Genomic DNA, 26,069 nt, shown 5'->3' with positions numbered 1-26,069 from the left:
GACTTCTTTTGGAGCAGTTTTTTCAGAAAGCCAGTGCTATGCCATGTACCAGGTTAGTGTCAGGGGCTGATAGAAAGCCATGCCAAGGAGTCTTGTCCTCCCTACTCTGCAGTTTGGAATTTTCTGGCTGAATGGAGAGAGAGAGGGTTACAGGAGGAGAAAGGCAACCTTTGGTGGAGGCAGTTGAATTCTATTTTGGTGAATTTGATTATATATCTACATCTACCACACGTTTCTTCTGTGATACTGGATATTGCTAAGCTCAGTCTTATGTGTGGATACGGTGGGTTTGGGTGGATTTTTCTTAGTGTCTGTTTTTCACAAATTACTGTTGCCATAGCATTTCTGTATGTGTAAATTGGAAAACTTGGAACCTTCTGTATACCAATTTCAAGTTTTCTCAGTTAAGGTTCAAGTCAGTGCTATCATAACTGCTTTGAATATGGTGCTGCAAAGGTGGTAAATACTTTGAAATAATTACATTCTGTTCAGGTTTGGTATTTGGAACAAATGAAAAGTTCATCATTTGAATTTCCTTCAGAATGCTGGTTTTGGCCTATCTGCATCTCATGCCATAAAGCACCTTGCATGGCTGGAATGCAGTAAAAATCTGAATTGAATTTGTTTTATTTTGGAAATAACACCACTTCTCTTACGGAAGAAGCCTTTACAGACCTAACTCCTGACTTGCCTGTTTAATTCTTTTCTTAGGAATGTCCACAAGTCTGTTATATACAGGTTTCAGTAGTAGTAATTTTATTTTATCATTGGAGTGGTGAAAGGTTTATTTTCCTTTTTTTCCCTACCACTTTAATTTGACCATTGTTCTCAATATCAGGAGAAAGAAGTAAAGAAAACTGAAACAAAAGAAAAATCTCAAAAAAAAGAGTCTGAAAAAGAAGAAAAGAGCAGAAAAGAACAAAAGGGCCTAAAAAGTAAGTGCTAACTGCTTAAAAGAGAGAAGGGAAGACCCTTCAGGACATTCTCCTCTTATTTTTACGAGAGTGGATATTGTATAGTTTTGTAACACATACCAGAAACAAGAATTTCTGCTTTTGTTTTAGGAAGCAAAAGTCTGCTGTTTAATGGCTTTGTTAATATATGCTTCATGAGAATGCTGTGTGTACTTTCATGTATGAAGCATGGAAGTATATAGAAATCTCTTAATGTTTTTGTAGACAAGTCAAAATTTTGCTGTTTTTCATTTAATATTGTCAGCTATGCTTCTGTGGCATGTAACGGTCTTTTTTTTTTTTTTTTTTGTATTTTTTTTGAAAGGAATTCATCCAACTATTGGCTATTTCCAGAAGTGTTTTGGTGATACTATGAATACACACTTTGTATGTTTAGAAAAACTAGTAGAGGTTCCCATCAGACAAACTTCTTGCCTCTTGCTTTAGCCACAATGATGAGTTGTATTATACAACCCTTAAAATATCACCAGAACTGGATGATTTGATATATGAAGAAAAATGCCTAGGTTGTATTTCTATTCTTAATAGTATAATAGAATGTTGATGTTACCACTCTTGATCTCAGTGAAATTTTGGATGATTTTATTCAGGATAAATTCCCTCACTACTATGATGAGGATGAACTGAGGAAAACTAGGTAACTCCACCTTTGATAATCATGAATGGATATAGGAGGAGCTATGATGCCTTGAATAGCTGTTGCTAGAGAAACATCTTTCACTGAAAGTAGCATAGGTGTTTGCAATGCTCAAGAAAAATAGTAAGAGAATGGTTAATTATTGTTCCTTACATAGTATGTGTCCTTTGTTCATCACAGATACTGAACCATGTTTTCAAAGTAGTAATTTACACATAATTCTAAACTACATTTCTTAAAAAGAAGATGGTATCATGTTGAAAGCAGTCAGAACTCAGACTTGCCAGGGTAGCTGGAGGTGAACTAGCTCGCCGCGATTTTTGGTTTATGTTGTTAAGCTTGCTCCTACGCTTCAGCAGTGATTAACTTACAGAAAGAGAACAGATCTTTTCTAAATGGTCTCTGGTCACTCACTTAAACTTTGTTACGTAATAGTCTTTAGTGGCTCAAGTAGTCACTCTTGGTAACTGTCTTAATATTCTAGGCTTTAAGGACATCAAAAGTGCATTTGACTTGTTTAATGTAGCTTCAGAAGAAAAAAGTGAATATTCTGAGAATAACTGCAAAAGAGAAGAATCTTCGCTAGAATATAAATTCATAGAAGAATTAAAATCAAAAGACAGCAAGGTATACAAGGAAAGGAGGAACGTAAGAGATGAAACAGACACATGGACTTACATTGCTGCAGAAGGGGATCGAGAAGTAGTGGATGTGTGTCAAATGGAGAACTCTGGTGAGCAGTAGAAACAAATGCAGGGGGAAGTTGAGCACTGGCAGTTAATATTTTCTCCATTCGTGCTTGCATCTTTTAGTGCTCCAATTCTTGGCTCTGCAGGAGGCTGAAATAATGTTTTCTTTTGAAACTCACTGATAACCTTTCCATGTGCTTCTGCTATTACAGTAATGGAGTGTTCACCATCTCTTATCACTTCAGCCTAATTTATTACAACAAATGAACAATTTGTTTCAAGTAAAAGCATTTTATATCCGTTTGTAATGTAGCCTTCATTGTTTGGAACCATTCCATGTTGACTTCCAGAGTCTACTTGAATGAGAAGTAGTAGTATGTTAAGCTGCTGATCATTGAAGCAATGGCAAGCAATGAATGGTTTGGAAATTTATAAGTTACTTATTACTTACTTTACTTATTTGTTTTTTTCTTCCATAAAATCAAACACTTGATAGATGGCAAGCAACAAGTCTTGAGTTTGGGTATGGACATGCAGTTAGAATGGCTGACACTAGAAGACTTTCAGAAGCATCTTGATGGAGAAGATGAGAATCATGTGTCAACAGAACCAATATCAAGTAGTGAGTAGTTGCTGGGAGGAAAGCACATTTCTTAGCTGGCGTTTCAAAGTGAAATATCCTATAACTGCATTGAATTTATTTTCTAGCTCTCCTGAGGGATGCTGTTAAAAGTGGAGATTATATGACAGTAAAGATGGCACTTTCTTCAAACGAGGAATATAATCTGGATCAAGAGGTAATTTTTCTGCAATAGAAGTATTGGAGGGAGGCAGGAGGGAAGAGTACAAATTTGGATTACTGGAAAAGTTTTCCCCTCTCGCTAGTAGATTTCTATCTCACCTTGGGGAAGAAAAGCACAAAGTGAGAAAAGGGAGTACAGAAGTTGAGGCTTCAATATTTGTTATCCATTTCTTCCAAAGAAAAAATAAAGTTTGATAGAAGTACAGTTTGATGGAAGCATCCCAGTAGCTGGATTTGCAGCAGATTCACCCACTGGATTTAACTGAATATTAAATTTAGACCTTTACATGGGGTAAGAAATGATGATACCCATCAGGTCAAGTGGCTAAACTATGTAAACCATCTGTATGTGGGGAAAAAAAAAAAAAAAAAAAAAGAATGTTCTGTTTGACAGACTGGGACCACTTCACTCCATGAATAATTAGTTTTCTGCCAGATCTTCATCAGCTGTGTTCTTACTGTTTTTTTCTTTCAAGGATCTATTTTCCTGTTAAATAGTACTACAGTTCCATTTTTGAGGCTTAAAATCTGACGTCAGTATTTTCACTGGTGAGCTTGTGTAGTTGTTATTATGTAGCATTTTGAGAACTATACATAATGCTAAGACTTCTGTAGCATAGTAGAAAAGATGCCAAATGAACTACTGAGGCAAGGATGTGTTCTTTGAATTATAGTGTCTGGTGGATAAATGCAAGAATGAGTGAGGAGACTGGCCACTCACAGAAGTCTTTTCATACTTATACTCTGATAAAATCCAAAAGCAGCGTTATGGTAGCAGCTGACTTGAGCAGTTTTGGTTTTCCTCTAGTGGTGGCTGATTTCTTTTTCCACTGTCTTGCTGTCTTCCCCACCCTCAAATACCTTGCTGCCTTTCTTCCTGGCTCATTCTGTTTTACTTCCTTCTTGTTGTGGTCCTTGGAATGTTACGGGTTTTGCAGATTATGGAGCTGGAGTGTGAGGCCTGTGGACAAGAGAAGTAGGAGGTGATAGTTTATCGGTATCTGGCAGCCATGTATATGTGAATTCTTCTACCAGGGAGGGGAATTTTTGTGAAACCTCTTGACGCACTTGCAATTTTTGTCTTGCAACTTTGATTTATCTTAAAGTATTTCATTTTTGTGGGTTATTTTGTTGGGTTTTTTGGGGTTTTTTTTTGTTGGTTTTTTTTTTTGTTTTATTTTTTTTTTAATGGCAATGATTCTTGTTGCAGGACTCAAGTGGAATGACCCTGGTAATGCTTGCTGCTGCTGGTGGGCACGATGACCTTCTCCGGGTCCTAATCAGGAAAGGAGCTAAAGTTAATGGTAGACAGAAAAATGGAACAACTGCATTGATACACGCAGCTGAAAAGGTTGGCTTGGTTATTGTCATATTTGTGGTTATTGGCTCTTTTACTTACGTTTAAAAGTGGTACACAATTTTTTTTCCCTTGGATGATGCCTGAAAAGTAGTTTGCAGGATATAGCAGGGTGGCCTTAACTGCATAATTTCAGCAGCTGTGGTTACTGTAGTGTAAATAAATTATGGTCACAAACCCTGCCTTGAACGGAGAATATCATAGGGCTAACTAGAGGGAAAGTGGATGTAAAGGATACCTCTGAATTTCTCTGTCATAGGGACTGAAGTTCTTGTGTTAGAATTGCTAGTTATGATCTCTGGCTACACAGGATCCAAACTTGAGACCAAATCTCTGATTAGGCAGGGTTTACTAATTGAGAGTTGGGAGATGGAGGCAAGCTCTTCTCAAACTAAGACCAACCGGACTAGTAAGTTAGAGGATGTTTCATGGATGCACTCTTGTTCAAGTTGGTTCATGTGTTTTCCCATGTACGGTAGGTACAAGGCCAAAAGGCAGCTTGATTCCAGTTTGGTGATTAATGCAAACATACCGTTTTCTTCCTGTGCTGTTCACTATTGCAAGATTTTTAAAAAGTAAGAATTGTAAATACTCATGGCTATCTACTTGCCTGAGTCTGAATTGCTCTTTATTAGCCATGGGAGAGAACATTGTTAATTGTATCATGCCTCGTGCTTTGGATTTTACTGATGGATTTTAAATAAGTGTCACTTTATATTCTGAAACAAAACCAGACTATTTTCTACTTGCTTGTCTTGTGGTTTTTGTGGTTTTTTCCAGAATTTTCTAACAACAGTAGCTATTCTTCTGGAAGCTGGGGCATATGTGAACATGCAGCAGAGCAGTGGTGAAACTGCTTTAATGAAGGTAAATCCAGTGTTTGTCCTGACATGGTATAATAGTAAATACTTTTGGCAAAGTAATAAAACATAAAAGCATATCTGTAGAGTTGATTTAGGGAACATGTACTATATCTGAAATACAAACGCTATTCTTTGTTATTCTAGGCAGTGTTTTAATCCATTTTTTTAATGTACTGTTATATCTAAACAATAAATGCAGATGCCATCAACATACAGTGCTAAATGTGGCTCATCATCCTCTTCCATTATTTGGCTCAAAGAAATGCAGATGTGGTCTTAAGACTGAGATAATCTGGTTGTCATCAGGAAGAGGAAAATTCCAGAAAGGAGAATCTTGCACTTGAGTGTTGCTGTGATTGACTTCTGTAGTTTCGTTGCAGGATGGAAATAAAATAACTGGTTTGCAGTCTCCTTCTCAATGCTTGTTTTGCACCTTTACTCCCCCCCCATCACAAAGGAAATTTTTAATTACTTATTTTTATTCTAAGACCCTTAGAACAGTCTGTGCTCCTCTTAATTTTTTTTGTTTGTTTATATCAAATAATTTCACCAAAGCTCCCATTCCTGATAAACTTGCTGTATTTGTATGTAGGCTGTTTAAGGCAGTTTGTTGGCAGAAGAGGTTACAAAAGCTTTTCTGAACAAGACAACGTGGTACTGTTTCTCTTCTATCCTCTGCAAGGCTTAACAAGTGTGGGGAGTTCACTTTTTTCTGTAAAGAAAATGGTAACACACTTGTTTCCTCAGCCACTTCAGTCCAAATTCTCTTCATAATTTGGCTACCTCCATGAACCTCAGTTTTGACCTTTATTGTTTTTAAAGGTTTTATTATTGTTTGATACACAGCTGTACATACTAATTGGCAGCCTACAGTCACTTATTATGGGTATTTGTTTTGCTGTGCAGATACAAAGAATAGGTTCTTAATTTCCAGTAACTTTCTGGAACAAGTCTAGCCATGTGTGGATGAACATGTAAATGTGTTTATCGAGTCATTTTTATTTAACCTTAAGAGTTCGATCATACTTTTCAAGAGAAAAAAAAAAAAAGGTCGATTTTTATGGGTTGTTTGTTGCAGGGAGGACAGGTACAGGTAGGTTTAGTTATGGAAGATTGAAAGCACAAATCAAAGTTCGGAGCTGAGACAAGTTTCAGACGGTAACTTCTGAAAGGCCTCATGAAGATAGAAATTTCCATATCTTGTGCCTTTCCCTAATTTGTCGAAGTATTTGAAAACAAGCGACCAAGAGCATGTGTTTGCTTTCTTCAAAGTAAAGCTTTCTTTAGACTTTCCTGTACTTTGGTCAAGTCTTTGGTTGACATGCCCTGAAATTCTTGCTGTTAAGTAACAGTGAGCAGCCTTGGGCGCTTAAGCAATTAATAACAGTAACTGTCTAACATAGCTAAATAACAATTTCGGGCAAATTCTGTTAATTTACTGCACACCTGAACTACCATTTGAACTGAGATTCCTAGAAACAGACAGTTTGAAGCGTTAATTTAGTCATTCTGAATACTTCTGCAGAAACACATATTCAGGTAAACAATTGCAAGTTTACAGTTACTGAACTCCAGCAGATTGGATGTTTTCACAGAATTTGGGGGGTTTGTTTTATCTATTTATTTTTTTCTAATTAAGTCCACTTGGTAATCCTGAGTGTTGCTGCTTCTCTGGGATCAGGTGTGTAGTGTTGCCTGGGTAAAGATAAAATATTTATGGAGTGTGATCCTGAGTTTCTAGTTGTGTTAGCATTCGCAGAACAAATACCTAAACTTGTTTTCTGAATTGTAACTAATTTTGGATTTTAATTAATTTCTGCAGTTCTGCTTACTCCAATGTTATGCTCTCTTCTAACGGGGTATTTGTCATCATTGTCCATCCTTCCATCTTCTCACTTTCTGCACAGGCTTGTAAAAGAGGGAATTCTGATATAGTGCGGCTTATGATTGAAAGCGGAGCAGACTGTAACATTTTGTCAAAGCATCAGAACAGTGCGCTGCATTTTGCTAAACAATGTAATAACGTACTGGTGTATGAGCAGCTCAAGAGTCATTTGGAAACGTGAGTAAACTGTACTTTGAAGTCTGTTCTGGTGACGTTTGCGATACTAGGCATGTCATAATTTTGGTTTAAGTCGGGGGAAGAGGGGGACATTTCAGGAAAGAAAACATCTCATTTGGGCAGAAAGCTAACTAATAAATCATGTGAAATGAAAATGACGTGAGCTAACAGAACTAGCAGACACTTGCTTAAACACTGAGTAAAAAGATTGAAAGGAGGAAAAAGGAATTACTAGAAGTGAAAGATTCCTTAAACTAGAAATACAGCAATTGGGAAAACTAAAAAGTGTGTAAGCACTGGACAGTTGAATGTAAACTCTTATTAGGGCATGCCAAATAAAATACCTTGCTAAAAAGCATTAAAAAAATAGAAACAAACAAAAGAACACCAAAAAAACCACCATAAATAGTCAGTGCAGGTAGTTAGGGTGTTGTTGGACCCTTAACCATCAGCTGTGAGCTGAGAGTGCCAGGGGTAAAGCTTTCATGCCAGTAAATGATGGAAATAAAAATCTTCATTGTGCAACAGAATGACTAAAGAGCAATGCAGCCTATGTAGTATGTGAAGAGTTCATGTCATATGGTCATGTAAAAATACACTGAGCTGATGAATATGGATGCTAAATAGAGACAAAATATAAAGAGAAGGAGCAAAGTCTTTTAAATACCGATTTGGACGAATACTGACAGTTAACCTATCAAGGCAGAAAATCATAACCAGCAATCTCTTAAAAAAATCATAATCAGCAACCTCTTAAACTTGGAGAAGACTCAAGGAGGGTCTCACACCTTCTACAGCAGGTGAGATTTTGCCATGTATGCATAGCTAGTGCTAGAAGAACACTGTCTCTGTGCAAGGTCCTTTTATTGTTTTATGATGATTTTATCCTAATGATTTATCTATATAATGTATGACAATCTATCAAGTAGTTTGCAGTCCAAGCTCATTCTGTTCTACTGTTTTAGTGTTTAGAAAGCCGTGGCTGTTTTCTGTCTCTGATCTCTTGTGTTTTCCATCAGCTAACATTGTAAATCTATGTTGATAAAAACTGTCTTGTAATGGTTGCTGATATGTGCTGTAGTACTACCAATATTCTTACTCTATTTTAAATAGTTAGGGGTGCTCTTTCCTTTAGAACATTATTAAATACTAAATTTAAGCATACTAAGTCTGAAAACTAAGACCTATAAGTAAACGCTTCCATATGATCATTGTAGCAGTGGTCACAATGGAGGTTAAGGGGGTCCTTCTGTAAGGCAGAGAAATTTGTGGAACATTTGCAAAGTGAAATGTTGGGTAAAAACTGTTGTAGTGCAAACCAGTAAAACAGAAATAAATAACATTTCCAGCGCAAGGTTGTACTTGCCTATGAATTCTAAAGGAACTCGGTTATGAAATTACAGAATCACAGCAACACAGAAGGTTGAGGTTGGAAGGGACCTCTGGAGGTCATCTTGTCCAACCCCCCTACTCAAGCAGGGGCACCTAGAGCCAGTTGCCCAGGACTGTGTCTAGACAGCATCCGAGTATCTCTAAGGATGGAGACCTCTTAACCTCCCTGGGCAACCTGTGCCAGTGCTCCATCCCCTCACAGTAAAAATGCAATTCCTGATGATCTGAGCGAACCTCCTGTGTTTCAGTTTGTGCCTGTAGCCCCCTGGTCTGTCACTGGGCACCAGTGAGAAGAGCCTGGCTCCGTCTTCTTTGCGCCCTCACTTCAGGTGTTTATTAATATATACATATTGATAAGATCCCCCTAAGCCTTCTCTTCTCCAGGCTGAACTGTCCCACCTTTCTCAGCCTTTCTTCATATGTCAGATGCTCCAGTCCCTTCATTGTCTTTGTGGCCCTTCATTGAACTCTCTCCAGTATGTCCGTGTCTCCCTTGTAGCAAGGAGCCTGGAACTGGACATAGCACTCCAGGTGTGGTCTCACCAGTGGTAAGTAGAGGGGAAGGATCCCTTCCCTTGACCTGCTGGCAATACTTTGCCTAATGCAGCTTAGGATACCATTGGCCGCCTTTTCAGCAAGGGCACATTGCTGGCTCATGTTCAGCCTGCTGTCCACCAGGTCTTTTTCTGCCAAGCTGCTTTGCAGCGGGTGACTCCCAGCATGTTCCTCCCCAGGTGCAGGACTTGGCACTTCTCTTTGTTGAACTTAATGAGGTTCCTGTTGGCCCATTTCTCCAGCCTGCTGAGGTCCCTCTGGATGCCAGCACCACCCTCTGGTGTATCAGCCATTCCTCCCAGTTCAGTGTCATCTGCAAACTGGCTGAGGGTACGCTGTGCCCCATCATCCAGGTCATTCATGAAGATGTTAAACAGGAATGGACCCAGTATTGACCCTGGGGATACACCAGTAGTGACTGGCTTCCAACTAGACTGATTTTTGCTGAACTAACGTGTTCTGATCCAGTTTCATACTGGGAGGGAAGTATTGTAATGTCAGTATTCTTAATGCACTGTAAAGCTTGTCTGAGGTAGTGTAGATCACTGAGCAGATAGAAGCTATAAAGAATGTTTTCTTACAGCACGCTAAATGGAAAAAAAAAAAGTGCTAAAAGCACAAAAACTAATAATAATTTTTCAAAGATAGAAAACTTATTAAAGTGAGCAGGGGCAGTTGAAGTGGATAAATGGAGTATGCTGATTCTTCCCGAGAGAAGGAAATCATGGCTTGTGAGTTAAGATTTTGAAGGCAACAGCAAGCACGCAGATAAAAGTGATCTGGTACCTGCTGTTCAGTGTATTGAAACTTTGTCACTCATTCACTGTTTGATGCCTTTTCCAGTTTGTTTCCTATTCAAAATCTGCCACCTCACTTTTGGCTAATCTCAGTAATGAGTTTTGGAAAATCTCGAACATGTAATTTTGCCAGTGAAAGGGCAGTTGAAATTAAATATTGATAAATGCAAAGTGATGTCCATGGGGTATCACTGTAGTAATGTGAATTAATACAGGGAGTAACACAGCTCTTGCCAATTGAGGGAGCTTCTAGACTCATTACCTGAAAATACCAGTTCAGTGCTTCTTGTCAATCAAAAAGGAAGATAATATAGTAGTAGTGGAGCTGAAAATAAAATGTAAATCCATGGTGTCCAAATGCCTTAAATGGCATGTGCCATTCCAGTTACTTTGTTTCAAAAACAGATGAAGCAAAAAGGGAAAGTAAAGATGATGGTCATCTGAAGTAGCTTCTGTAGGATAGAGATTCTGTAGGATAGTGATATAAGTCACTTGGGACAGATCAAAAGGTCAAGATTTAAAATAAAATCAGGAAACAACAGAAAATAACCCAAAGCCACGAGGCAGGTTCTACAGGCCATCCTGTTAAATGATTTAGTGATAGGTTTGAAATGGAGGAATATTTTTGCACAGAAAAACTGAATTACAGATCTCGTTGCAGAATGTTGTGGTCACAGATGCATGGGATTTTAGAAGGGATTAAGTACATCTAAGAAGAGGTGTGATTTGGCTGCAGTTTCTAGTTTTGGATGCCTCTAAATGAGATTGCTGGAAACTAGGAGAGTGTACCAAAAAAAGACAACTGTTTAATTTCCCATATTTAATATGGCTTTGTCTAGCATCTGGAAGCTAGGCTAGATGGGCTTCTGGGCTTGCTCTGGTATGGCAATTCTTGTGGTTTCTTTCCGATCAAACACTTAAGTTTTAGATTCCGCAGATGGTAATCTCAGCTAGCACAGAGAGGAATTGTGCTCTGAATAATAGCTGACAAAGCTATAAAGTTGAGAGAGTCAGGACCTTTACCTTGTAAAAGCGTTTAAAACCCATTTGTGTCAAAATGGCTTTCTGAAGAGGATTACTTAGTAACCTGCTTGTAAAGGTGCCAAATACTGTTGGTTAATGTGGTCTCTCTTTGAAGGCTAGGCTGCTTGCTTAAAACAAATGCTTCTTCCACCTCCCCAGCCCAAAAAAAACAAACAAAAAACCCCAATTTGACTGTTTAATGGTAGTGTGGCTACTTTTTCACTGCATTATTAGTAGAGTTTAACTGGGAACTGCATATTTCCAATAGTACTGCCAGTAAAATTATACAGTGACTTATTTGTGTATTTTTACATTGTACTTGCAGTCAGGTTGATAAATCGGCCATGCTGGAGAAGTGGTTGCCTGTTTCTGTTCAGCCACTAGGTTCATATTGATGTTTTGGGGATGTCTTTCTACATAAAGAGCCTTCAAAATATGTGGCTAGTTGGAATTTTTTTTTTAATCTGCTGCAGTGCATTTGTCTCGGATTTTTATTTTTGTGAACCCTATAGATGAATTTCACAAACAGATTGCTGATAAAATGTTTTATTAACAAAGTATTGGGACCTGGAGTTCATCTGTGCATAAATGCTAGTGATGAAGGCATTCACTGCTGAAAATCGGGCACCTAAAAAGGTGATCTGGAATCCTTTTTTGCATCAGCCCTCACTAGTCTGTGTCTCTGGTAAAGTAATTTTACTATGTGAAGCATAAGCCTCACTTGTTTGGTCTTTCAGGCTCTCAAGAGTAGCAGAAGATACCATCAGGGATTATTTTGAAGCTCGTCTTGCTTTACTGGAGCCAGTCTTTCCAATTGCGTGTCATCGTCTCTGTGAAGGGCCAGACTTTTCTACGGATTTTAACTATAAACCCCCACAAAATGTTCCAGAAGGTAGGGGGTTTGCTGTGGTGGTGGATTTTTTATTTCTTAAAAAAAAATACAAAAAACCAAAGGTAGAACAGTGCATTGAGAAACTGCCTTTTAAGTATGTCTTGAAAGTATCTGCTATGCGAAATTATTTCTGTATTGCTTATTGCAGTACACTACATTAAGGGTGCACTGATTATGGAGCATGGGGAGAGCAGCGATATTTTGATGCGTTGTGGGTGGGGTTTGTGTGTATCCTTTCTTTTTTTTTAAGAGCTTTTTTTATTGCCACATACACAGCTTCTTTCTTATGTTCACGGGTTACGTTAGTTTTGTGAGGGTTACATTAGCCTAGTGACAGGTGTTATAGAAAAGGAGTGGTTTACCTTAGAATTAATTGTTTGGAAAAACCTTAATCTAAGAGCATACTTAGAAAATACCCTATTGGGTCATCTTGTTTTGTAGACAGTACCTAACGCACTGGAGTCCTGAAGTATAGTCACAGCACTATCATGATAGAAATACTACAAAAAAGAAGGCAGCATCAATCAACTCTGTTTTGCCCACAAACCCTTTGAAAAAGCTGGGAATCAAATTCCCAAGATACTTGGGAATGTTTCTTCATTCTTGCAGGAATCCAGATACTAATCTCTGATGCTTGGCTTAGTTGAGCCATTTTTATTCACCTTTTGAGTATATCAGGGAAATATCCACTGATACTGATTTTTTTTGAAATAAAACATTAATGTGACTGTGGAGTACTACTTAAATTAAGATTGAAAGTGGTTGTGTCTGCCTGGTTTTCTGGTTGTTAAGAGTTGTAATAGAAGTCTTCCAGTTCTTGATTAGGTATCCTTTATAGAATTAAGAAACCTTATCTAAGTTTCTGTATTAAAATGAGGCATTTGTGGGTATTTGAAGATTATTACTTATTGAATTCCAGTGCAGTTCATAAAGATCTATAATTGACTGGGCTCAGCTGTCCTTACCAAGAGAACAGACAACCCAAACTAGATTCATTCCATAGATCTCTTTAGGTAAACGTAAACCACAGAGGTGAACCGTACCGAGGATTGCTGTATCCATTTTGCTTTCCTTTTCAATAGCCACATAAAATTATTTCTGCTGCTAAAAAGACCTTAACTTAGTGACCAAGTCAGTTGTGTTCTGTGCTGGGATCCACTGGCTTGGGAGATGGGATTTCTGCATGTTGCTTTGATACTCTATTGGAGTTTAATATATACTATATAATATTTATATTTTTATATATATTTGTACCTAACTGTCTTCAAAGGTTCAGTGTATGTAGTTCTTCTAACTAATGGATGTAATTTCAAATTCATGTGACTGAATTACTGTCCCTTTCAGGATCTGGAATTCTTCTCTTTGTTTTCCATTCAAATTTCTTTGGTAAAGAAGTCATTGCTCGTCTCTGTGGACCATGCAGTGTACAAGCTGTGGTTTTAAATGACAAATTCCAGCTCCCTGTATTTTTGGTAAATCTTTTCATATTACTGATTGACTGTAAAACTGCTTTATAAAGTCTTTATGGAGCAGCCTGGAAAATCTTAGTGCCTTAATTTGGATTTTGAGTATTGTGATTTAAGCATTTTTTTTAGCACAATAGGGGTTTTTTTAAATGAAACTTAGTTATTCTTTGTATATGGAGAGAACTACAAACCTTGTGTGTACTAGACTCCATAAAAATTTATGACTTAAAAGGCAAGGACATAGTGCTGGACAACCTGCTTCTAGGTGGCCCTGCTTGAGCAGGGGGTTGGACCAGATGACCCTGAGAGGTCCCCTCCAACCTCAATCCTTCTGTGTCTTCAGAACTGAGGGTTTGAGCAGGCAGGCAAGAATTCTAAATTTAAAGGTGTTTCACTTCTCAAATTCACCTAGCCTCTCAAATTTTTGACCGAAGTAAGTTCTTAAATACTTGTTTTAACAATCTACCTCGTATTTCTAATGATTAATTTTTTATTTTGTTTTTTTAATCTATTAAATGCGTCACTTCACACAATTTTCAAGCCCTTTTGTTTTGTGGTTGCACCAAAGGTTCTTTGCAGTACACACAACCTTCTTTCAGAAATGCATAGTGAAAGTGTCATGTTCTATTAGTCCAATTGTTTAGAATTTCAGCCATATCCTGCCATTAACTTTGTCCATTGTCTTTTCTCTTTTAGGACAGTCACTTTATTTATTCCTTCAGCCCTACTGCAGGCCTTAACAAGCTTTTTATACGGTTGGCAGAAGCTCCTACTGCCAAGGTACAAAATGTTCTCAAAGTTAAATGTGCATGTTAATTGGTTGTACAATAACTGTTCCATAGTCTAAATGCTCTAGTAGTATGTTGCAAATGTAAAACTAAGAACTTAACCACTGTCTCCTCATCCCGGTTCCCATCAGTTACAGTTCCATCCTGTGACATTGCTAGAACTTAGGAACGTTGCCAAAGGCGATAGTTCTGTCACAATTAGATGTTTTTATGCTGCAGTCAGAATAATTCATGCACCAGGATAAAGTAATGTTACAGCTAAAATTTTCCCCATCTGTATTGTGAATTTGATGACGAACAGATACATGGAGTGTCAGTCATTTTTTGCGTACAGATGTTTTTGCATGCATGTTTAGGAGAACTTGGAAGTATTTACTAGGGTATGTAGTCTGCTTTTAAATAGTCTGTGTAGTCTGTTGTATTTTCCAGGTGGTTTGGGCAATAGTCCCACTACATGTTGCAAGATGAATAACAGATCCTGTTCTGGTAGCATTTATTCTATCCTTGGAAGACACACCAGTAAATTTTCTAGATCTTCAGATTTAAAACTTTTTTTATTGTGCACTTTTTTTTTTGAGGGAAAAAAATAGAACTCGTATTCAAATGGAAGTATATGTATGTATCTGTCTAATTCAAATTTGGGGCTTGTTCAAACAACACCTAATGCAGTAGTATTCTACTTGAGTCCTTTTACAAGCCATTTGTATTTCAGTAGGGCTACTGTAAACTGATTTTTATTAAACACAGATTGTAAATTCCTTTTTTTCTTTCTCAGTCACTAGCGATTGTATGCCTTTTCTCATGCTGTTCTTATATTAGAAGTGTTTAACGCAGCAGTTACATGTGAACAATCTTTATCTGAAACATTCGTTTGCTTTTACAGGTAAAGCTGCTAATAGGAGCATACAGAGTGCAGTTGCAGTGACCTCACAGCTGCGAGCATGTTGAGTGGACTGATACTTTTTTGGATATACTTCTGATTCCTGTTTAGAGACTGACAAAGCAGTTTGGACCTTTTTGGCACTCTTAAGTTTTCATCTTGCTGTCACTCATTGGCAGTCACATAGGAAAGTGTGTGTTGGAGAGCAGTTGAATACGCTGGGAGAGGTATATGGTGGGACAGGGTTGTCAGCTTTTTTTTTTTTTTTTACTTTGTACAGATGTAGATGTAAGTATTTGTGCCAATACATACAATTCTTTTTTTAACTTGTGGAGTCCAGACTGCGTATCTCAGCTTTTCCACAATGTGGAATGGTGCATATAAGAACTATTTAAGGTAACTATGTGAAATGTCTTTTTTAATAGAAAGATCTTTTCCATTTGTAAACTAAAATTTTCTACTTACTCTACCTGTAATGTTTCTATGTAAAATGCAGAATTGTCATATTCTTGGAGCTGTGGGCAGAAATTACAGTTCAAAATCACTGCATTAGATTTAACTTTGAGTTGCTGAGGGCTGTGTTCTGGTTTGAAACTGTTCCTGCTACTGTCTCCTGATGAGAAAGCAGTTGTGCTTAGAATGATTCCCTTTGAGGAAACACAGTTAGGTCTGCAGGTATGAGCAAAGACAGACATCTAAATAGGCTCAATTCATAGAGGATCGCAGTCAGATTCCTAGTTACATCAGTGTTTTAAAACTACTTTTGTATTAGAGAAGCTACTGATAGTTTTACAGACATGTTAACTTTTGAGTTCTTAGTCAAGTAAGTGACACATGGGAAAATAAATACAAGCTGAAAATAGCAAACCAGAAAACTTGTAACTACCTTAAATGTGCAGGCAATGCTTTTTGTAGACAAAAAGATACATAGAGGATTTCAGATTTTCTCAACCTGAAAGATGAGAGAACATGTATTGTCCTTTAATTCAGAAATTCAGTTCCTCAGTGCAAAGAGCTGCTATTTTTTTTTCATTTAAATGACCCATTTTATCAGATGACAGCAGTTTTGTAACAAACAGTCTTGTGCTATAAAATACAAATGTAATACTTCTGCATGAAGTATAGAATATTTTTCTTTGTGAATTAACCAACATCTTGAAAAGTGGGGGGAAAAAAACGGAAAAAAAGGAAAAAAAAATACCCAGATTGTGCCTTTGCTGTTCTGGTTGCCAGGTGTAGTTTACATGCCACTATGTGCCTGTATTATTAGCAAAACTACTGTGGATAAATGCTTGATGTATTTGAGTACTCACCATCAAAATGGTGCAGATGTATTAAGTATCCTGTTAAGAACTGTGACTTTTTAATATAAAGTTCAATTAACCAGTTTTTAATTTTGGGTTCTTGAAAGTTTAAAACTTTCATATTTAAGAGATGCCAAAAGATTAAGTAAACAAAGCACACTATTTCAATTTTGTGGAATGTCACATTAAGCTATATAAAACTAGAACAGCAACACGACATAAAAATACTCATTTCTGGTTTGATTTTGAATAGTTGCCTATCTTTTTGCAAACAGTATTGATGGGATGTTAATAAGTCTGGATTTTGAACAGACTTGGTACCTCCACCTCTCTGAAATATGTTAGATACCTCATTTTGGTAAGCGTGAGCACCTGAAATGCATGAAAAGCACTGGCTGAGAATTGGGTATGTCACTACCAGCCCTTGGGACTTTGTGTAGCTGTATTTCTTTTTAGTCACTGTGCATAATCCCAGAAGATGCATTAGGAAAGGGGACATTCATAAATGTTTCCTTATGTTAGAGTGACAGTTTTCATGTATGTGGCTTCCCCTGCCTCAGTTACTCCTGCATTGTACATGTAACAGTATAGTGCATGTGTGATAAGCCCTGTACAGCATGTCACTGGTAAATGTTCAAGCTGTTCAAGGTGAGGACAAAAGGTTTTTCAACAAAAGTCCATATAATAGAGATGCTATTTAGGAACTGTTGTACAGTCTAACCTGAAAGTGTCTAGTAATGCTCCAAGAGTTGACTTAGCAAGTAGTTTGTCAAAGGCTGTTGATTTGGGGGTTTGTTTTGGTTTTTTTCTTCCTTGAGGCATTTGGGAGAGAGGGAGGAGTTCTACAGGACATGGGAATAAAATCTGGGTTCATGATGCTTTTGTGAGGGGATGGATTTTGCAGCCATCTTTCTTTTAGTTGGCAATATAAGTTCAGATCCCTACTGAAGATGCATAAAAGGCATATGAAAAGATGTTTGAAGCTGGTTTTTGTCTGATTTTATTATATAGGTTTTATCCCATTGCTAAGAAAAAGGTATTGGTGGACTAAGGATGAAGAGAAAGTAGCTACACTAAAAAGCAATTCTTTAGGCACTGTGGAGAAATACCTTTTAAGTACTTCCTCAGTTTCTTCTTGCTGCTGTCAGCAAGGCTAAGCAGCTGCAGTTACTATAACCTGCAGTGGTAGTAACTTGTTCTGAAGGCTTGGATTCATTATCTTCCACTGCTACATCATCAGTACCTGTGTTCCTGGGTTTTCACCAATATTGAAGGTTGGTGGGTGATGCAGCTGACTATCACAGGTCCTGTGTGCTTTCGGCACCCATTTTTCAAAAACAAGATGTATTTTGATCAGTCTGGATGGAAGAAAGCTGTTTGTGCTGTCTCTTCTGTATATTGAAACAGAGTGCAGGTGCCATCTTAGGCAGCTAGGATTCCTCAAAGTAGTGAGGGCTGTCCTTAAAAAGTTCTCCCTGTCTGTACCTGCTACAGTTCTGTTCTCACCCTTTGCCTTCACATACAGTACTGGAAAACAGCCAGTGTAAAATCTTTTTCCTTTAGGTCAGTCTTTCAGAGCAGCGGCAGTCCAGTAGTGTGGGAGCTGAGATGACCCTGCATGATGCATTCCTATAGCAGTGCTTAATTCCTCAGCTTTTTTGTGTCCCACATAAATGGGGAAGATACTTTTCAGATTCTGAAGCTGTCTTTAAATGTTTGAATGAAAGGCAAAGAGCAGAGTAAGGAAAAAAATACTAAAAGCAGATAAAAGGCAGCACAGAATACAAGTTTGAGCAGGACTGAGGCAGCAGTAAAACTTAAGGTTAAAAGAAGGTCTCCTAAAAAAATAGAATCTCAAACATCTCAAGTATCAGGAGGAAGGGAAGAGGCAGAAGATAGTTCTTTTTGATTTCAAGTCAACTGTTTCTCCACAGCAGAGTCTCAACTGTCATGCAGGATAGCTACAACTGAATTTTTTTCGAGAATTTCTGTAATACTTCCTCTATGATCTGAATTGTAGGGAACTCCTGTGGTTAGTTACTGTTGGCACAGACTGATTTATAGTAGAGGGGTCAGACCTTAACATTGCCTAGCTGCTGTCATGTGCATGCCACGCATAGCTCTGCTTTGAAGATAACCAAAACCATGTGTATGGGAACTGAAGACACCATCACCATACCCAGGGAGACCACTGCCTACTCCAGAAGTGGATTCATCCCAACTGTTTGGGCACATGCCAGCAGCAAAAGTGTTTTCAACTGGAGCTGGAGGACAGTATTATCCATGTGGCGACATCTTGATCTGTATCACAAAACCCCACTTTCTGACAAGAAATATTGTTCCCTGGAGCTGTTACTTGGAGCAGACTCCAGAGCCAAGTGGAAAGAATATGAATTTGGGGAAGAAAAAGGCTTGTTACAGCAGTTGCACATCTTACACTGAACACAGTCATCCATATGATGGGGGAAAAGCTGCTATCCCTGCCCCAAACAGTAACAGCCAGAGCCCCAGCCTGCAAAGGCTATGCTTATATGTGTATTTATTATTTTTTTGAAAAAGGCTTTACCAAGCTGGTTGAGATACCCTGTCTGGAAAAGTTTGCACAGGAGCTGTGCAAGTATTTGAAATTTCCTTTACTTTCCTGGATCTGTCAGCTCTACTGTCTTAATATTGGAACAGTTATTTCTGTAAATGGCAGGATCAAGACCCCTAAACCCACCAGTGAACATCATCCCAAACAACGCCCCAGAGTAGGTTCCCTGTACCCACCCTTCCTGAAACAAAAGGGTTACCAGGAACTCCCAATGGTTCCACAGTGTGGGGAGACCAATTAAGTACAGCAAGACAGTACTGACTTGCAGTATTTTTATTAGTGGTATGATGCAGCACTTACATACACTGAAAATTACACAACACTACCTCACTACTGTGCACCACTAAGATGAGCTTCCAGCCCCTTCTGTTAACACAGCTGAAGTAGGATTTCCTACCCCTTAACCTCCTGTTTTCCAGACTGAACAAGCCCCACTGCCTATCTCCATGGCTCCTGTGCTCTAACCTCCTGATCACCATGCTGGCCTCCACTGGACTTGTTCCCATCTTGTCTTCAGGAGCCCCTAACTGGTCACAGCACTCCAGCCGCAGTGCTCAGTGCTTCTGTGAGAGAAGAAAGATTGCTTTCCTCGTCCCTGCTCAGCTGTGCTCTTCTAATGGAGCCCAGAATGTGGTTGGACACCTTCATCTTCACTTGTTCCTCAGGACTCCCAGATCAGCTTCTGGAAAGGTGCTTCACAACCAGTCTGTGCCCAGGCTGCACAACTGCATCACATTAATTCAGTACCCAGTGTAGGACATTGCATTTGCCTTTTTTGAACTCTGTGAGGTTCCTGTCAGGCCCTCGATTCATGTTCACTGCCTTGTCAATGCAGAAAATAGAACAGAAAATAAACACCCTGTTATTCATTGATTAATCTGAAACAGTTTTATAACAGATACAGAAACCCTACAAAAAAAAAAAGGTGGTATGTTACAGTCCAATGTTAAAACTGCATCACATCAAAAATCATTTTTCATTATTAATTTAATTCATGGTTTTTGTTTTCCATCTTTTTATTGGGCTACATTAAGACAGCAGGCATTTTTATCATAAATTCCAACTCAAACTTAACTGCATGGACAGTGAATCTTACTGCAGCTTTAATCTCCCCATTGGTTAACATTTCCTTCCAGTCCTTTTCAGCTGTTGCTGGCTTACACCATTTTCTCTAGGTAACTAATACTTCTGTGCTGTTTTAAACTACTGCAACTTAAACACAATCCACACTATTGTTTTTTCTTTAAATACAAAGCCCACCACTTTCCTATCTTTTGTCACATATTTTAGTGCTTGAAAATACTTCCTTACTCATTTCATTTAACTCTAAAGGCTTTTTTTAGTCCAAACCCAATCATTTTACCACAGAGCAGTCTTTTAATGATCATGTACTCTTGATTTGTATTGTAGCATATACAAACTGTAATCCTTTTATCAACACCATTTCCCAGCACTAGTATTTCTGGAAAGAAAATCTTCTGGTACAGTCTAGATAAAAAGGGAGTCAAGACCTCAGTTACACATCCAAGTTGGCTAACGTCAGCCTTACTATGAAACGCTCGACTTTGCTTAATGCTGTGTACCACCTCCTCTGCCAGAGGCTGAAAATGAAGACAGTAACATCACAAAAGCTGTAACTCCTCTCATACCGGAGAAGGCATCTTGAACCTCGGAAGCAGACAGTGTATTCAGATTCTTCTGATGTGTCTTTTCGAATCCAGAGTGCTGGTGTGGGACACACCACCTCCATGCGGGTCCCCTTCCCATCACTTGAAACAGCCCGATTGCCTCGGGTCTTGCGGGGCAGACCTGTCTACAAGCAGAAAGAATACAACCTAAGTGAGAGTGATCAATCCATCCCTCTCCACTGTTAAGCTGGGTGCTACAGATTTAATTACTATTTTATTATATAACAGCATCATTCTTGTGCCCAAGAGCACAGAAAGCAACAAAGAAAAAAAAAACCACAAAAACCACGTTAAGCACAAAAATAATACAAAGAGACTGGTAACCGAGCACAAAGGAAACCGATTTCATCACAGAAGTCACAACCACTGTTAAGTGCACTAATGAGTGACACCACCATTCTGTTCTCACCCCTGATGGTCCTTGTCATTCCAACATGAAGAGCAGCATCTTGCACATGATAGCAGAAAGCCACCTTCAGTTCTGAGGGTGCATAGCCACCAGCAATATTCATTAAAACCAAAATACAATGGAGAATGGGTATGACTCGGGCTGAGGAGATACAAGAGACATTTAAGTGATAACTTCCTTGAAAACGCACTTCCGTAATCAAAATACAGCAGACAAGGAGACTCAAATAGCAAACTGCAGAGCAATGCAGTAGCAAATACAATTGGATAAAGAGCTGGGAAATGCTAACGCCTTCCCAGATAGCCCTTCCAAGAGGTACCTGGAATTCTCTACCAGTGTTCAGGAACCCCAGCAGCAGGCAGCCTGACAGAACATTTTGACCTCACTACAAATTAAGTCGGAGCACAGTGCACTTTCTGGTATAATAGAACTGTATGCAAATTTATCTCAGAGGTGAAAAAGGGAAGGCAATGACACACCAAGGCCAACGCTCTTCTCTACAAATACTGCTCAGCAACAAGTTAAGGAAAATCAAACTAAGCAGGTGTAACTTTTTTTTATGTGACTGATTTGGCTCACTCTCCCAGTCTTTTGCAACTTTTTCACAGTTTGCTATTGCACACTCTGCCCCGAGTACAATGCAATCCACTCACATTTTTATCTAATCTTCCCTCAATTTTTAACGCAATCTTATTAGGCCATTAGGCTTTGTCAGCCAGGTTCACACTGCAATCTGAAGTGCACACACAAACACAAATAATGGGGAAAGAGAAAGAAAGGATTTTATCACTCCACTGAGACAAGGAGTCATTATTTAGCCAGTCAAAGAAACATTTGTGTCTCCAAGGAACCTTGGCCATCTGCTCTTCCCTTCACAGGAAGGAAACTGTAAGTTGAGGACAGAAAAATTCTGAGACGTCTGGGAAACCTGCCAAATGCCAAGACTCTCAAATGGCTCCTTGCACAGGGACAGTCTGATACATAAGGACAAGCAAGACTGAATTCCCAACAGCTACGTGGTCAAGGCAAAATGTCAGCTGGATAGAAAAATTTCTTTTGAGTCAAACTTTGAAAAAATTAAGTGTTTTTTCTGTTACTACTGCTTTTCAGATAAAGAGTTTTAACTGTATTGTCTTTTTTACATTTCATGATAAAGAGTTTTAACTGTATTGTCTTTTTTACATTTCATGAGTAAATGCTTGTAGCTTGCTTATTTCCATAGCCTGGTGTGTATTACACATTATTGTGTGATTATATTACGATTTTATTGTTATTTTACTACAACTAGAAAATATCAGGGAACTCCTTAGTAAAGGGCAAGGCAAAGCCACAAAACAAGGTGCCTATCAGTTTTCCCACCTCCTCAGCTCTCCCCGCCTCCCCTCTGTGCCCCTTTCAATATCAAACAGGTAACAGGGTCCAGGCTAGGGAACTGGACTGAAGTTAACACGCGTTGGGCCTGGTGGGAGGCAGCCACGAGTGCTGAGCTGGCTGCTGGCACTGCGCGGCCAGTCTCTTGCTGAAAGAGCATGGCAACTGGGAAATGTGTGCAAGGACTAGGGGAAAGCAAGTGTCACTCCAATCTTCAAGAAGGGCAGGAAGGACCCAGGGAACTACAGGCTCTGGGAAAGTGATGGCCCAACTACTCCTGGAAACCATTTCCAGACCAAGAAGGTAACTAGGAGTAGTCAGCATGGATTTACAAAGGGGTTGTTTGCAAATCCTGAAGGATCCTAACTGACAGCCTCTATGATGAGGTGAGCAGTTCAGTGGGGTATGGGGAGAACAGTGGATATTGTCTACCTTGACTTCAGGAAGGCTTTTGACACTGTCTGCCATAATATGTTCATTGACAAGCAGATAAAGTACAGGCTCAATAAGTGGACAATGAGGTGGACTGAAAACTGGCTCAACAGCCAGGCCCAGAAGGTTGTGATCAATGGCACAAAGTCCAGTTGGAGGCCAGAGTACCCCAGGAATCAGTACTGAGGCCAGTCCTTTTCAACATCTTCATTTATGGCCTGGCTGATGGGACAGAGCGCATCCTCAGCAGGTTTGCAGCTGATACAAAGCTGGGAGGAGCAGCTGATACACCAGAGGGTGGTGCTGCCATCCAGAGGGACCTCAATAGGCTGGAGAAGTGGGCCAACAGGATCTCCTGAAGTTCAAGAGAGGGAAATGCCGAATCCTGCACCCAGGGAGGAACAATCCCAGGCACCAGGACAGGCTGGAGGCCAGCTGGCTGGAAAGCAGCTTTGCAGGTAAGGACCTGCGGGTCCTCGTGGACACCAAGTCCAAGAACCACCATGAGGGAAGAATGTGACCTAGCCACAAAAAAGGCCAATTGTATCCTGCACTGCGCTACAAAGGAATTTGCCAGCATATGGAGAGAGATGATCCTTCCCCTCTACTGAGCACTAGTGAGACACCTGGAGTGCTATGTCCCATGCTGGGCTCCCCAGTACAAGAGACATGGACATACTTGATTGAGTTCAGTGAATGGAAGACAACTGAGGGACTGGAGCATCTTTCGTGTTATAAAAGGCTGAAACAGCTGGGACTGTACCAGCTGGAGAAGATGGGGCAAAATCATCTATTTATAGACATCTAATGAGAGTGTATAAAGATGACAGACAGAGTGTTCCCAGTGATGCCCAAGGACAGGACCAGAGGCACCGGGCACAAACTGGAACATGGAAGTTCCTTGTGAACATCAGGAAACTTTTACTGTGAGGGTGCCTGAGCACTGGCACAGGTTGCCCGGAGAGGTTGTGGAGTCCCCATTCCTTGGAGACCAAACCCAAACGGACATAATTCAGGGCAACCTGCTCTACCCGACATCCTGCTTTGAGCAGGGGGTTGGATTCTATGATCTCCACAGCACTCTTCCAACCTCAGATATTCTGGGATTCTGTGAAAAGCCTGCCCCAATTCCAGCTGCAGAGTTGAGATGGGAGTTAGCGCTGCAGGGCTCAGGAAAGAAATTTCCAGTAGCATGGGTAACTACCAGACTGTCTGGCATGCAGCACATTACGGGGGTGACCTGAGCACTGGGGAGGGGAGCAGGGCTCCAACTCTTCATCTGAAGCATGCACAGAAAAAATCTTTTCTTTGGAAAAATCCTTTACAAAGCAGTGCTACCTAAGTGAAAGATGCATCAAGGCATAGCAGGTAGAGAGTAAAAGGTAGGAAAAAAAGTAGAGGCAGAGCTTCTGTGGAGAGTGTAATAGGATTCTGTCTGTCTTGGGTAGAAACTTTGAATTATTTCAGTCTTGGGAATCAAAGACCACATGGGCCATTTTTCAGTATTAGTTGTAACTCACAGTACAGTTTGAGATGTATTACTGCAGAAAGATTTCTCCTCTCATGTTGCCCTTCCATGCTTTTTACAGAATGACAAAGGATCCCATCATGTTTATACTTTCCATGCAACTCTGAAGTTTTACTACTTACTTCACACACTTAATTTACCAGCTGACTTGGAAATCACTAAAAGGACCCCTCTAATTAGCAATAAATCATACAGTCTACTACTATAGAATCACAAAATGGTTTGGGTTGGAAGGGACCTTTGAAGACCATCTAGTCCAACCCCCCTGCCATGGACAGGGACATCTTTCATATGTCATTAATAAATACCTCAATGTATCTTGTTCTTTATGTGTCTAGTTCCCTACTTGCCATTAACACAACTATAGAGACAGCTCTGAGTACGTTTACTAGACCAAACACACACAGAGAAGCACTAACCCTAATTCCTCTTGCTTTATCAGCAGAACTTGCACATCTCAGTCAAATCCCATTGGTGTTTAAAATTATTTTTACATTATAAAAGCAACTGATATTTTGGAATTTCACAACTATCAGAACTACTGAACCAAACTGCATAAATCTCCCTTTAAAACCTTTTTATCTGTCAATCCCACAGAGATGCTTCCAACACCCAGGGTAGATGGCACTACAAACCTGTGTGTACGCAAACTGAACTCTGCCCCAGGTTTTACAGAGTACAAGGACACAGCCTTCCAGACCAAAGCCTACTGGCTAATCCTGAGGACTGTTCAGAATCAGAAACTACAATATTGATGATACAAACTGGATTCTGAGTGCAATGTACCAACACCAGGTAGCTCAGACATGGCATCACGTTAATGTGGCACTATGGTTTCTGGATGTAAGACACATTATAGCTAGTCGGATTTTGAGCTGTCTGCAAGACATGTACTTCAAGTCCTTTAAAAACATTAACATATGACAGGAATTATGCAACGAATTACACTGTCTGAAAGCAACTATTAGCTGAAGTGTAGAAGCAGAATTACTCTATATCAAACGGCAAATGTGAACAAAAAGAGGGCTCTTAATTTCAGTAATTGCTGAATAAAGCCAAGTATCCTAATACATACCTTGTACCAAAACTTGGTTTAGGATTCCCTTTTGTATGCATAAGACAGCAGAAGGATTCTGCACAAGCCAGTCTTCATCTGCATTTTAAGATTTTAATAGTAACCTAAAAAATAAAGAGACAGTAAATAACTGATGCTTCAAACAAACTAGAAAATACGGTAGTTTCTCTTTTCATATACCCATAATTACAATATAGAGAAATAAATCATAATAAAACTTCACATTACCAGGAAAAAAACCCTCATTTAGTCTCTACCCATTCTTACCCCTTAGTTATTACTACACAGATTTCTCTAAAGATTTTAAATTTAGTTTTACTACCTCTGCAGTTTAAAAGCAGCTGCTCCAAGAACATTAACAAGTTCCTAGATTTTCATGCTTCTGCTTGGAGTAGATTAAGTGCAGTTCTGCTCCAAAGAGCCCCAGGTCACTTCTCACCGGAGGACTTTTAAAAAACACATATCAAACACAACACTGTCTTCTTCTAGGCC

The 26,069-nt window shown here is 39.3% G+C and overlaps 2 protein-coding genes across 8 annotated transcripts in view; one reads left to right on the top strand and one right to left on the bottom strand.

Moving 5' to 3' along the window:
- MPHOSPH8 (M-phase phosphoprotein 8) overlaps positions 1-17,455 on the top strand; it is a 28,106-nt gene extending 10,651 nt beyond the window's left edge. The window contains exons 4-14 of one of the 3 annotated variants that reach the window (XM_075049958.1): positions 839-935; positions 2,096-2,344; positions 2,797-2,922; positions 3,009-3,097; positions 4,313-4,453; positions 5,240-5,326; positions 7,230-7,384; positions 11,889-12,043; positions 13,388-13,515; positions 14,206-14,289; positions 15,181-17,455. In XM_075049958.1, coding sequence (XP_074906059.1) covers positions 839-935; positions 2,096-2,344; positions 2,797-2,922; positions 3,009-3,097; positions 4,313-4,453; positions 5,240-5,326; positions 7,230-7,384; positions 11,889-12,043; positions 13,388-13,515; positions 14,206-14,289; positions 15,181-15,222 — 1,353 coding nt within the window. In that variant the 3' untranslated portion in view covers positions 15,223-17,455. The other 2 variants (XM_075049959.1, XM_075049960.1) reach the window with 2 other exon arrangements.
- A 1,885-nt stretch (positions 17,456-19,340) lies between these two features.
- PSPC1 (paraspeckle component 1) overlaps positions 19,341-26,069 on the bottom strand; it is a 65,998-nt gene continuing 59,269 nt past the window's right edge. For 2 of the 5 annotated variants that reach the window (XR_012653411.1, XR_012653412.1), the window contains 2 exons: positions 25,578-25,681; positions 20,923-21,312 (listed from right to left, as the gene is read on the bottom strand). The gene's annotated coding sequence lies outside the window, so the exon portion shown is untranslated. Of the gene's footprint in view, positions 20,888-20,922; positions 21,313-25,577; positions 25,682-26,069 lie in introns of those variants that run through there. The other 3 variants (XR_012653413.1, XR_012653415.1, XR_012653414.1) reach the window with 3 other exon arrangements.

This window comes from Buteo buteo, chromosome 18, assembly GCF_964188355.1.
Source record: "Buteo buteo chromosome 18, bButBut1.hap1.1, whole genome shotgun sequence".
Classification (NCBI taxonomy): Eukaryota; Metazoa; Chordata; class Aves; order Accipitriformes; family Accipitridae; genus Buteo; species Buteo buteo.
The sequence above is the reverse complement of the archived record's forward strand: the minus strand, read 5'-3'. Positions and strand labels throughout refer to the sequence as shown.